The following is a 14,471-nucleotide window of genomic DNA, read 5'->3' as shown; positions in this document are numbered from 1 at the left end:
GCCTCTCTGCCTACTTGTGATTTCTCTCTCTGTGTGTCAAATAATTAAATAAAATCTTTAAAATTAAATTAAAAAGTCCTCACTAATTTCTTAAAGTTTAATACATGCCACTTTGTTCTTTATTTTGTTGTCATCTATATAGTATTGGCTGAAGCAATGATATTCAATATGGATATTTCCATAATGGATCTTCAGTTAAAAGAGGAAGGGGTAGAGGTAGAAGACAAAGTTTCTGCCTTTTTGGAACTTAAATGGTACTGAGGAAAACAGATAATAAATCTATAGCACACTTTGTAAAAAAAGATTTATTTGCGCGCGCGCGCGCGAGAGAGAGAGAGAGAGAGAGAGAGAGCGCGAGCGCGCGCGCGCGAATGAGCAAGCACACACACATGCCTAGTGAGGGGCGGAGCTGAGGGAGAGGGAGGGAGAGAATCTCAAGCAGACTCCCTGCAGAGCTGGGAGTCTGACCTGGGACTTGATCTCAAAACCCTGAGATCATGACCTGAGCAGAAATTAACAGTCACATACTTAACCAACTGAGCCACCCAGGTGCTCCTATAACATACTTTTTGTAGTGATCCATACTATGAAAAATAATAAAAAAGGGAAGGGGACAGTGATATGGTATTTTAGATAAGGTGGTCTTCTCTGAGGAGCTGACCTTTGACTATGGAACTGAAGGAGTGAGGTAATATGAAGATCAGAGGAAAGAATGTTCCATAGTGATAAAGTATGAAATATGAAAGCCTTGAGGTTAGGAATAAACGTGGGTTTCGTCAAGCAATAAGGCCAGGATGGTTAGAGCAGACTGTGAAAGGGAAAAGAGTAAGAAGAGAAGGTAAGGCAACAAGTTAGCCAGGGCTCAAATCACATAGGCCTTATAAATCACCACAGGGCATTTGGATTTAGTTGAGTGTTGGAAGGAAGCCATTAGAGAGTTCTGAGCAGGGCATGAAATTATCTAGTTAAAAGTTTGTTCTGTCTCCTGACAGTAAGTAGCCTGTATGAGAGCAAGAGCAAGAACAGGGAGAATGGTTATAAGGCTTTTGTAATGGTCCAGGCTTTAATTGCTTCTCTATAAGTGTTACAGTCCTGAAAACCATCCTAGGTCAATTATATTACCCCAGAATAGGCAGAAATCTTCATGTCCTTTCCTGGGCTAGAGGATAATCAATTATGATGTTGCTTAGTTACAAATTCCACTACAGATTCATGAATGGACAAGTAGGGGGAGTGAAGTGTTCACCTGAAAAACCTCATAGTAGACTAGAACTCCTACATACTCGAATTCTGACTACATTACATACCTAGAAACACGGATAAGACTGGTAGCTAGTATTTATCACTGCCTACATGACAACACTGTATTAGGCATTTTATATTTGATATCATGTAGCAGGATAATTTATAAACCATAGTACAGAAAGAGGAGAATTTTTCTTAAAAGGTATTATAAAATCTCTGGCTTCAAGCTACGTGGTCTGGAACACTGTCCAGCCATCCAACCCAGTACTGCTATAGTGAAGGCATCACTGACACTGGGACTCATTACCATAACTTGTGGCAGTGCTAGGGACTGAGTGCTGGAAACTCCACTGCTGCCTTGAAGAGCCGGACACCACCTCCAGTATGTGTATTGAAAAATAGACTTTATGGAACCTACATTATTATGTCTTTCCCTTGCTGGTTTAATGGATTAAAGCAGCCATGGAACAAATCTTTCTCCCAGTTGGTGGCTAAAAGTAGGAGTAGAGATTACTGAGACACATTTTTCTTTCTTTTTTTTTTGAACTCTTAGAATGTTTATTAAATCAAAGATTTACAAGGACAGTGATGAATAAAAGTGAAAATTTTCAATCAGGAAACATGAAGTTTCAATGTGTAAGGGTTTATATTCAATTTCATTTTTAAAAAAAATCTTCCCCTTTAAGATTATATCATAACATGTGAAGCACTGGTGAGATCTATGTCACCAGAAATTCCCAGTTTGCTGATTTCCTGGAGATTTTTCATCCGATGATTATACTACAACAAGTGAGCATCATTGACCACAACCTTGAAGTGGTCAGATTCAACCAGCACTTGTATATTGAATGGTTTACCACTTTCGAATGGGAAAGTCACCTGTCTTTCTTCCTTTCCCCAGATGTTATCCAGCTTTGTATTACAAACAATGATTCTCTTGTTGTCCTCATTGAAGCGTGGGTTAAAGTGGAAAGCAACATCATTCCCTCTCTTGAAATCTAAAGCAAATCTGTTTGCATTGGGCTTCATTGTGCCCAGAATTGTTATCAGCATGCGAGGCATGACTCCTCCAGGCAAGGGCAGGTCATAAGGTACAGTCAGTGGTCCAGCAGGGATGCCAAAGGCGACAGCAGTGGGCTGGGCTCCAGGAGCACTTGGCTGTCCAGGAGGCGGGTAGGCCCCAGGCCCACTCGGTTGCCCAGGGTGGGCTCCTGGTGCAGGTGGTCCAGGATAAGCAGGAGCTGTTGGGTCAGGGTAGGCTCCTGGAGGTGCCTGTCCAGGATAGCTGCCAGGAGGGGCCTGTCCAGGGTAGGCACCAGGATAGGAGGCCCCTGGGTAGCCCCCTCCTCCAGCAGGCTGGTTTCCCCATTGACCAGGCCATCCTTGAGGGTTTGGGTTTCCATACCCAGATAAAGCATCATTAAGTGAAAAATTGTCTGCCATTTTCCCAACGCCTCGGCGCTTGCTCGCTTGCTGCGGGGGTGGCTTCTGGTGAGGTGCTGCGATCCCCGAGACACATCTTTCTGAAACTTGTAAGACCACCAAGTATGAGGAAACCACTATCTCAAAGCCGGGGAATCAGACTAAGGCTGCAGCAAAGCCCAGACATAGCTTAAGAATTTGTTACCTGACAAAAGAAATAGCATGCTTTTTTCTGGAGGTAAATACTTTCCTACTTGAGTCTCTAGAAGTCTCTTGAATACAAAATGTTCAGGATATGGTCAGCAATACACACACAAAAAAGAAAGTGTGATCCACAATAAAAAGAAAAGCAGTTGGTAAGAGCAGGCCCAGACATGGTCTAGATCTCTCTCCATCTGTGTTGGAGTTATCAGAAAGAGTCTTTAATAATAGCCATGATATAATGCTGAACCATCTAGTAGAAAACATAAGCTACATATGTGAAGAGATAGAGGGATTTTAGTAGAGATAGGAAAAAAAAAATTTAATTGAATGGATAAGGACAAAGATACAGTATTTATATTTCTATTTGTAATATAAACAAAAATTCTTAACTAAAAACTAACAAACCATAACCAATAGCACAGTAAAGGGATCATACATCATTGCCAAGTAGAATTTATCCCCAAAATGCAAAAGGTGGCCCAACACAGGAAAATCAATTGATATGATACACCACATTTAACAGAAGGGATAAAAAATATACGATCATTTCAGTTGACACAGAAAAGGCATCTGACAATATTTAATAGCCTTTCATTTACCCCCCCCCCCATACACACAAACTGGGAAAGGGGAAAATTCCTTACCATGAAAGGTCAATTTCTGAAAAGCCCACAGCTAAAATCATATTTAATTAATGGTAAAAGCCTGAAAGCTTTCTCCTTAAGATTAGGAAGAAGGATGTTTACTTTCACCACTCCTATTCAGCATTTGTGTTGGGAATTCTAGCCAGAACTATTAGACAATAAAAGAAATAGAAGTCATTTGAATTGGAAAGGAAGAAGTAAGACTGTCTCTATTCATAGATATGTTCCTGTACATAGAAAATCTAAAATCATCCACAAGAAGACCACAGAGCTAGTAAATACAGCACTTCTGGGTGGAAGATCAGCATACGCTCAGCATTTGTGTTTCTCTGTACCACTGATGAGCAACCTGAAGAGGAAATTTTAAAAAGGGTTTCCATTTACAGTAGCATCTAAAGGAATTAAATACTTAGGAATGAACTGAACCAAGGAGGTGTCAAAATAGGCGCACTTTTAAACTATAAAATATTGCTGAAAGAAAAATGTAGATGGAAACATAAAAATAAAATTTAAGCATATGTAAAATAAAAATAGATATCCGTGTTTGTAGATAGGAAGCCTTAACATTATTAAGCCACCAGTACTGCCCAAAGCACTCTATAGATTCAGTGCTATACTTAGACCAAAATTCCAACTGCCTTTGAATGGAAAATCATATTTTTAGATTCATATGGAACAGTGAAAGGTCTCAAATAGGCAAAACAGTCCTGAAAAAGAGTTGGAGGACTTACTTTACTGACTTGTAACTTACTACAAAACTATAGTATTTCAAACACTGTGGTACTGGCATAGAAACAGACCGATGAAATACAAGACAAAGCCCCAAAATAAGCCCTTAACATATTTGGTCAGTTCATTTTCTGTAGGATGCCAAGACTATTCAGTGGGGGAAGGGACAATCTTTTCAACAAATGGTGCTGGGAAAACTGGATATCTGCATGCAAAATAATGTAGTTGATCCCTTACCTTACATCACATACAAAAATAAACTCAAAATAGATCAAGGACCTAAATGTGAGACCTAAAGCTATAAAACTCTTAGAAGGAACCATTGGAAGGAAGCCTTCTTGACATTGGATTTAGAAATGGTGTCTCAAGTATGGCACCAAAAGTATAAGCAGCAAAAGACAAAACAGATAAATTGGAGTCCATCAAATTTAAAAACTTTCACGTATCAAAGGACACTACTAAGAAAGTGAAAAAAACTACAGAATGAGAGAGAATATATGTAAATCATGTATCTGCAAGGGATCAATTCAGATTATATAAAGAACCCCCAACTCAAAAACATCAAAACAAAAACAGATATACACCAAATGTGCCCCCAAAGAATGTTGAATTTTTGGTTTTTTGTTTAAGCAGTCACTTAACTTGGTGGGAGTCAACCTGTAAAATGTGTCTCTCTCTGGTTGGTGGCAGCTCATAATCTCATTTCAGTTATGTTAGCCTTACATTCCTTGGGATCTGACATGTTCATAGGTGGTTCCCAGGTCAATCAAACGATTGGGCAAAGTTTATGTATATAATTTGGAGCTTCCCCTCTCCGGCTGTCTCCTTTCTGGGATTTCCCTCTTATTCTCCAGGAGCTGTGGTTGTCCTGTTCTTCAGGCCCTTCAGACTTTAGATTTTCTTTTCTTTTTTTTTTTTTTTTAAAGATTTTATTAATTTTATTTGAGAGAGAAGGAGAACACAAGTTGGGGGAAGAGCAGAGGGAAAGGCAGGTTCCCCACAGAGTAGGGACCCCAACCCACGGCTCTGTCCCAGGACCCTGAGATCTTGACCTGAGCTGAAGACAGACACTTAACAGACAGCCACCCAGGCACCCTAGACTAGATTTTCTGTAGGAGTTTCAGCCACTTTGTAAGGCATGGACTCTGGCCTTCTCTCAGGTTAAAAGCCTTAAAAACAGGAAACATACTTTTCCTTACTCTCTTCTTACATGTGTCAGTTTGCTTCTAGTATATGCTTATGTTGGTTACCTTCCATGCTTTCAAGTTATTCTTTATGTTCCAGGGTTTTTTTTTTTTTTTTTTAATTAATTTATTTATTTGTCAGAGAGCACTAGTAGGCAGAGAGGCAGGCGGGGGCGGGGGGGCGGGGAAGCAGGCTCCCCGCCGAAGCAGAGAGAGAGCCCGATGCGGGACTTGATCCCAGGATCCTGGGATCACAGCCTGAGCTGAAGGCAGCGGATTAACCCACTGAGCCACCCAGGCACCCTGTGCTTTAGTTTTTAATTGTTATGTGCATGATGATGGGTCATACTGATGCTACTCAGCCATCAGATTGGATAGGGGAGTCTCCCTAAGTGCCAAATGTATACTTCTTTAGGCTCTGTTTCCTTTATTTTCCTCCATCTTTGTGGCCACTTTTTTTTTTTTTTTTTTTTTTAAACCTCCAGCACCTCCTGGTCCTCCCTCTGTATACTTACCTTCACCTCAACAATAGTGAAGGAAGAATACCAGAGAATGTCAGGTAGCCCAGCCTGTTAAGTCAGTTGAAATTTTAAGTATCTAATAGGCTTTTTGAGATTCTTCTAAAACAAACTGTCTATGATTTTAATAGCCTCTTAGAGGAGCTTCCTACACACCCAAGTCTTTTAAGTCTGATCTGGATGGTTAATGTTGCCTGACAAAGAGAATCATCATTCCTTTTGGTTCTTCATAGCATTCTGTAAGAAGGCTTTGTAAAATTTGTATTGTTTTAGATATTTATATAGGAAAAAGCCCTCATCCCTTTGTAACATATTCCAATATTTTATAACTCATAAACTTCTGAAATGTGGAAGATTGTTCACTTATTTTTCTTACTGTTATCTTTTTGAAATAACATTTTCTGTATCAATAATATGTTACAAATATAACAGACTTACTCTTCTAAGCTTATTGTAAATACATGGATAATGAATTGTATTTTTCCATTTGTTCTTCCTACTTAGCTCCTGGGCTATAATGAAAAGCCGATAAATCTACAGATGTTTATTGGAACAGCAGATGACCGATATTTACGACCTCATGCATTTTACCAGGTGCATCGAATCACTGGGAAGACTGTTGCTACTGCAAGTCAAGAGATAATAATTGCCAGCACAAAGGTTCTGGAAATTCCCCTTCTTCCTGAAAACAATATGTCAGCCAGGTATCTTGAAACATACCTCAAAATGGACAGTTCTTTATTTTTTTTTTTTCTTTTTTCCCTTAAACAGCTTTCAGAAAAAAACATTTCTTTTTATAGTACAGAAATGAAGTATTCATTGTTCTAAATTAACAGAATAACATTATGTAAATAATCATAGGATATTATCTAAGATTGGTAACAAATTTCCAGAAAAGAAATTCAATTCACCATAAGTTTATGAACCATCTAGGACCAGCCAGGTGTTATATTAAATGATAGAGAAAAATATATATGGACTTTTTTCAAGTTGCTCACAGTCTAATAGGATAGACAGTAATAATTGCAATACAGTTATTATAATTGTTAAATTTCCTTAAGGAAAACATTGACCCTATCTCCAGGTGTCCCGTTTGACTCATTTCCAAATAAAATGAAGTAGCTAGCTTCTGAATGAGAATGCTTTAGAGTTTTGTTCAAGTTAGGAGTATATGTAGTTTATTATATGTTAGATTGTATGTTAGAAAATGAGTGGCGTAAACACTAGACATTTAGTTTGTTATTCCACAACAGAAATACACAGGCATTTTAGGAATAGCACGATGTCTCCATAAGTCATTGGTGCTCCAGACTCTGTATTTGTTCTTCTCTGCTATTTTAACATGTGTCTTCTATCCCCAAGATACAGAATGGCTACTAGAGCTCTAGCACATCACATCTAGCCATCACATCACATCCAAGCTATAGTCCCAGAAGGAATAAGGAGGAAGGGTAAATGAAAACTTCCATCTGAGTTAGCCTCTTTTTTATGTTATATAGTGTTATGTTATGTTATATTATTTATATATATATTTTTAAAGTAAGCTCCTTGCCCTATGTGGGGTGTGAAATCACAGCCCTGAGACCAAGAGTCACATGCTTTACTGAGCCAGCCAGGCGTCCCCTGAATTTGCCTCTTCTCGAAGAGCTTGTCACAGGGGAGCCTGGGTGGCTCGGATGGTTAAGTGTCTGCCATTGGCTCAGGTCATGAACCTGGGTTCCTGGGATTGAGCCCCACATCAGTCTCCCTGCTTGGCTAGGGGCCTGCTTCTCCTCTCCTACTGCTCCACCTGCTTGTGCTGTCTCTCATGCTCTCTCTCTGTGTCAAACCAATAAATAAATGTTATTTTAAAAATAAATAAAAAAATAAAGACTTGTCACAGAAACCTACCCAACACATCTCATTGTTCATCCTTGTATATAAGGAACATCTGGGATATTTTGTTTTCTTTCTACTTGAGTACTTTTCTGTCTCTAACAATGAGAAAAAAGGGGGGAAAGGAAATTTAGTATGCAACTTTTAATTGGTCACAACTAGGCATTTTAAAGTTACAGTGAGGTTTGTTACATAGATTATTTCAAACTACGGTATAGACCTTTCTTAAAATGACAGTAACATCCATTCCAGGCTATTGCGAAAACACATACATAAAATTAGATTTGGGTCTCTAGCTCTCTTCCTTTAAATTTATACTTAAATAACTTTTTGGGTAAGCTGCATATACCCCTGAAGGCATACCAATTTGTGATATAATTCTATTATTAGAAAATAAGAATTGCCGGGCACTGTGTGGCTCAGTTGGTTAAGCATCTGCCTTCAGCTCATGTCAAGATCCCTGGGTCCTGGGATCGAGCCCTGCATTGGGACTGCTCCTTGGGGAGCCTGCTTCTCCTTCCACCTCTACCTCCTCTCTCTCCTATCATGAATAAATAAAGAAAATCTTAAAAAAAAAAAAAAAAGAGTTGTCTTAAGAAATAATCAGTTATTATGGCTCAGTTGGTGAAGCATCCAGCTCTTGATTTTCGGCACATTGGGTTTAGTAAGGAGTCTGCTTATCCCTCTCCCTCCTTTATCCCTCCCTGTACACACATTCTTTCTGTCTAAAATAAAATCTTTATTTAAAAAAAAAAAGGAGGAAAAAAGAAAGAACTTAACCTTGTTGACTTTTTCCCCTTGTTACCTATTACTAGAAAAGACAAGTTAATATAAATTGAAATAAAACCTACTTTGTTTACATGGATGGTACTCAATAACCCAACCCAGTTCTCTGCCTCCAGGCATCCTATTTGACCCATTTTCAAATAAAGTGAAGTGGCTAACCACTGAATGAGAATGCGTGCATGTGAACTTCTTCCCTTTTACTCTAGGATCTTACTTTTTCATTTAGCATCAAAAGCATATGAATATACAGTTGTAATAGCTGCAAAGATGAATTTAAAACTCAGTTGACCCATCTTTTTTCTAAGAACTCAAAAAATTGATCCCTAGAAGATAGTTTGCAGGCCATGTTTCCATTTGTTCTTCTAGGTCTTAAAAGCAACTGGACTTAAATCAAGTTCAATAGAAAGTTACCAGAAGCTTCTTAAACTTCTTAACTTTGTTTTGTTTTGTACTTTTTTTTAAGATTTTATTTTTTTATTTGATAGAGAGGGAGCACTAGCAGGAGGAGCAGAGGGAGAGGAGAAACAGGCTCCCCGCTGAGCAAAGAGCCCAATGTGGGGCTCGATCCCAGGACCCTGGGATCATGACTTGAGCTGAAGTCGGACACTTAACCAACTGAGCCACCCATGCACCCCATACTTCTTAACTTTGTCTGAAGGATAGAATAAGAAATATCCATATGAATAATTTCATAATCTGAAAAACCACTATTAAAAATATTAGCTTTTAAGTTGGTCATTATTACATATATACATATACACAGAATCTTTAGAAGTTAAAGGGAGAAGCTGGTATTTCCTGATGGCATGGTAGGTTTTGCTTTACCAGACAAGGAGAGACGTATAAAAACTTACCACATTTATTTTTTGCCTTGTTCTCCAGAAGTTCACAGTCAAGTTTGGTTACAGTAATTATAGTAATTTGTATAACCCTAAATTTGGAATATATTTATTTCCTGTTCTGTTGAAAGTTTTTTTTTCTGTTTTCGTTGACCTAATTTGTATTTATGTTGTAAAATGCCTCATCCTTTCTAAAAATAATGTATAAATCAATAAACAAAAAAGAGTACACAAATTTCTAAAATTTTCAAGAAATTGGGAAAGCTTCACATATCAATTAATGTGAGAAAATCAGCTAAACATATCTCTCTTATCCTTTTCCCATCTACTAGTATGTGGAACAGACTGTAGTCATGACTCCTGTCCCTTCCCCAAGAGGATATGGCATATGTTGCCTACCTGGATCAGACCAGAAAGCAAAAGCTGCAGAAATACTATTGTTACTAGTTACATACAGCTAGTGCCCTCATCGCACCCTCGCACCCTGTCAGGTGCACACCTGAACTTTCTCTAGCCATTCTATCCACCCTGGCCTTTTAGATTAGGGACAGGAATTCTGTAAGAAGGTTTGTGGCAACATTGTGTATGTCCAGAAAAGGGTTGAATAAGAAGCAACTAGGAGGGGTACCTGGGTGGCTTAATTGGTGAAGCATCTGAGTCTTTGATTTCAGCACAGATTGTGTCAGGGTTGTGAAATTGAGCCCGGATTCAGGCTTCACACTCAGCAGGGTGTCTACTTGAGATTCTCTCTCTCCCTCTTCCTCTGCCCCCGCTTTCCCTGCTTGTGTTCACTCGGTCTCTCAAATAAATAAATCTTAAAAAACAACAAAAAAAAGCAACTAAGAAGTTACACAAACCTAAGGAAACTTCTTCCCTGTATCTTAGCTAATAGAGCAGCTGATGAATGAGGCTGTTTTACCTAACAACTAATTATAAGCTATAGTTATTGAATGTATTATAGTGTCAGTAATGGTAGATAATTTGTGCATGATAAGACCATCATTGTTCAAAATAATTTATGTGTAAGTTAGTTGTAGTTGTGTTAAATGACTCTTGTTCTCTAAAAACACTAAGGTGGGGAAAGCTTGGCAGATATTCCACTTGTTTTGCCTACTGTCCCATAGGCGTGGTCATTTCAGTCCTAATTTATTTTGCATGTGTAAGACTCTTTATTTAAGACCATTATACTAACTCATTGCTGTAAGCACCCTACAAGATACTTTAAATATAAGATGCCATTATTCATTGCCTTATCCTACTCAAAACTCCTCCCTGTTTTTAAAACTAGATGAATATGGATATGGCGGTATTATACTCTGACCTAAAATATAGTTATATATTGGGAATACCTGGGTAGCTAGCTCAGTTGGTTAAGCCTCCGACTCTTGATTTCTGCTAAGGTCATGACCTCAGGGTGGTGAGATCAAACCCTGTGTTAGCCTCACCCTAGGAGGGAGTCTGCTTCTCTCCTCCTTCTCCCTCTGCCCCCTCCCCTTGCTGTTTCTCTCTCTCTGTCTCTCTCTCTCTCTCAAATAAATGAATAAATCTTAAAAAAGGAGGGGGAACCTGGGTGATCAGTCAGTTAGGCATCTATCTGCCTTCAGCTCAGTTCATGATCCCAGGGTTCTGGGTTGGAGTCCCACATCTGGTTCCTTGCTCAGCAGGGAGTCTGCTTCTCTCTCTGCCTCTGCCCCTTTTCCCCTCTTCCTTACCCCCCAACTGCTTGTGCTCTCTTACATGCTCTCTCTCAGGTAAACAAATAAAATTTTTTAAAAAATTGAAAAGTAAATACAGTTATTTTTTATTTTTTTTAATTTTTTCAAGATTTTATTTATTTATTTATTTGACAGACAGAGATCACAAGTAGGCAGAGAGGCAGGCAGAAAGAGAGAGGGGAGGAAGCGGGCTCCCTGCTGAGCAGAGAGCCCGACGCGGGGCTCGATCCCAGGACCCTGGGATCATGACCTGATCCGAAGGCAGAGGCCTTAACCCACTGAGCCACCCAGGCGCCCCTACAGTTTTTTTTTAAAGATAAAAATAAGGGGCTCCTGGGTAGCTCAGTCAGTTAAGTGTCTGCCTTCCAAAAGGGTCGTGGTCCCAGGGTCCTGGGATTGGTCTTCACCGTTGGGCTCTCTGCTCAGCAAGAAGCCTGCTTCTCCCTCTCACTGCACCTCACCCTGCTTGTACTTTCTCTCTTTCTGTCAAATGGGTAAATAAAATCTTTTTAAAAATATCTTAAGGGCGCCTGGGTGGTTCAGTGGGTTAAGCTTCTGTCTTGGGCTCAGGTCATGGTCTCAGGGTCCTGAGATTGAGCCCCGCATCGGGCTCTCTGCTCAGCAGGGAGCTTGCTTCCCCTTCTTTCTCTGCCTGCCTCTCTGCCTACTTGTGATCTCTTTCTCTCTGTCAAATAAATAAATAAAATCTTTTTTAAAAAATCTTAAAAAAAGATAAAAAATAAAATACAGTCATACTTGTAAACAAAATTGATAGTTATTTTTATTCCTCTGTGTGGTTTTCTTGTTGGTCCAGTCTTTTCCTGCATTTTGTAGCCAGAGGTATATTGTGGGGTTGTTGTTGTTTTAAGATTTTATTTATTTATTTATTTGACAGAGAGAGAGCAAGCACAGGTAGGGGAATCAGTAGAGAGAGAAGCTGTTTCCGCACTGAGTAGAGAGCCTTATGTGGGGGTCCATCCCACGATTCTGGGATCATGACTTAAGCGGAAGGCAGACGCTTATCGGACTGAGCCACCAGGTGCCCCATGTAGCCAGAGTTTTAAGATTGTCATTTCTGATGCTCATTCTATATCTTCTCTTAGAAACAGCTCTCTGCTAAAATACCTTCCCTTGGTTCATCCAAGTGTCTCAGGTCAGTAGAGCATGTGACTCTTGATTTCAGTGTTGTGAGTTTGAGCCCTATGATAGGGATAGAGTTTAAAATAAAATAGTACAGGGGCGCCTGGGTGGCTCAGTGGGTTAAGCCGCTGCCTTCGGCTCAGGTCATGATCTCGGGGTCCTGGGATCGAGTCCCGCATCGGGCTCTCTGCTCAGCGGGGAGCCTGCTTCCTCCTCTCTCTCTCTCTCTGCCTGCTTCTCTGCCTACTTGTGATCTCTCTGTCAAATGAACAAATAAAAATCTTTAAAAAAAGATTAAAAAAAAAAAAAAAAGAAGTGCTTTAAAATAAAATAGTACATACATATTTTTATATAAAATACCTTTCCTCAAAACTCAGTAAAATGGATAGTCTCTGGTATTTCTTTCCCCTTAATGATTTACATTGGCATGTTAAGATGAAAAATCACAAGTTGCCTGGGTGGCTCAGTTGTTAAGTATATGCCTTTGGCTCGGGTCATGATTCTAACGTTCTGGGATCAAGCCCCACACTGGGGCTTCTTCCTTTCCAGCTCCCCCGTGCTTGTGTTTCCTCTCACTATCTCTATCTGTCATAAATAAATAAAATCTTTAAAAACAAAAAAGGATGAACAATCACTACCTCATACAATTTGATCAATACTGGTTGAGCTGAAGTGCAGGTGTTCAATATTAGTTAAATATAATTCATTATCTTTAAATGGCAAATACTTACTTTCAAAAGTGGTTTTTTTTTGAAATTTCTTCTGTGTCTTTCTGATCATGAAAATACTCATCCTTTTGAGATTCTTTCTCATGCATTATTCCTTCTTGAGAACCTAGTTTTTTAACACATCTTGTCCTCACAACAACTGCTGTAGGCTCTTGGCAATGAGCACCAGAGTTGGGACTGTTGATAGATAAAGCAAAAGGACGATGACAAGGAATACCACAAGAGAGAGTAAACTTTAACAAGAATGTTGATTATTAAGTTACCTGTTTGCTTTCTTCTTTAAATATGTGAATAAGGGGCACCTGGGTGGCTCAGTCATAAGCATCTGCTGAGAGAACAACCACAAAAACTTAGTGTGTTTATACTACAGCTTTATTTATAACAGCAAAATACTGGAAACCCCATTAAAGCACTGATGAAATCAATTCTGATATAATTACATGTAGGTACCAACATGGGAAAAGGTCCTAGTAAAAAAAAGTAAGGAGCAGGGATGCCTGGGTAGCTCAGTCCTTAAGCATTTCCATTTGGCTTGGGTCATGATCCCAGGGTCCTGAGATTGAGCCCTGCATCTGGCTTTCTGCTCAGAGAGAAGCCTGCTTCTCCCTCTCCCACTCCCCCTGTTTGTGTTCCCTCTCTTGCTGTGTCTCTGTCATGCAAATAAATAAAATCTTAAAAAAAAAGGTGAATACAAACATATGTTGTAGGTACTGTTGTTTCCTACCATGATTGTGAGTTAAGCAGCCATACAAGTAATAAATTTTGAAGATAATGAAATGTTAGACCTTAAATACCAAAACGTTAATTTTATGTGTGTATACTTTAGAAATGAATCTTAGAATCTTAGCCTGATGGATTTTTTACTAATTAACATAGCACTAGAAAAGTCTAAATATGCTATTAATGACTAATTAGTAGTCCTACAAGTGAAATCTTTTCTGGCTTGGTTACTTTTATAGAATTTAACTGTCTTTTTATTTTGTATTTCACTTACCTAGTTTTGTAAAACAAACCACTCTAATAGTTTCATGGCTCAAAGTAATAACTGTTCATTATTTTCATGATTCTTAAGGTTGGCTGGACTCAGCTGGTCCATTCATGTGGTGGCAGCTGGGATCACTCATGCCCCTGAATTCAGCTGGAAGCTCAACTGTGTTTTGAACATCCAAGATGGTTGGATGTAGCTGGAATAGTTGAAGATTGTCTTGGCCTTTCTTTCCAGTTTGCCAATTGGACTTCATGGTGGCTCAGGGCTCTAAGAGAGCAAAAGTGAAAGTTATGAGGCTTAAATGGTGGGCCCAGGACTTAACCCTCATAACTTCCACTGTATCAGTTGGTTACATTCTGTTTGTCAAAGCAGATCATATGACCAGCTTTCAAAGGGAGTACCTAGGTATTCCACTTCTTGATGGGAGAAGTGGCATGCAGGTACAAGAATGGGC

The 14,471-nt window shown here is 39.2% G+C and overlaps 1 protein-coding gene and 1 pseudogene across 2 annotated transcripts in view; one reads left to right on the top strand and one right to left on the bottom strand.

Annotated features, from left to right (window-relative positions):
- The window catches only part of NFATC3 (nuclear factor of activated T cells 3), a 134,869-nt gene that overhangs the window by 62,705 nt on the left and 57,693 nt on the right, over nt 1–14,471 (top strand). Inside the window, 1 exon segment of the mRNA XM_082711664.1 lies at nt 6,451–6,650. Coding sequence (XP_082567790.1) covers nt 6,451–6,650 — 200 coding nt within the window.
- Nucleotides 1,916–2,781, bottom strand: LOC309853574 (galectin-3 pseudogene; annotated as a pseudogene). Its single transcript has one exon. The product of its transcript is annotated as a galectin-3 pseudogene (transcript).

Source organism: Mustela nivalis, assembly GCF_964662115.1.
Source record: "Mustela nivalis genome assembly, chromosome: 18".
NCBI classification, from domain to species: Eukaryota; Metazoa; Chordata; class Mammalia; order Carnivora; family Mustelidae; genus Mustela; species Mustela nivalis.
The sequence above is the reverse complement of the archived record's forward strand: the minus strand, read 5'-3'. Positions and strand labels throughout refer to the sequence as shown.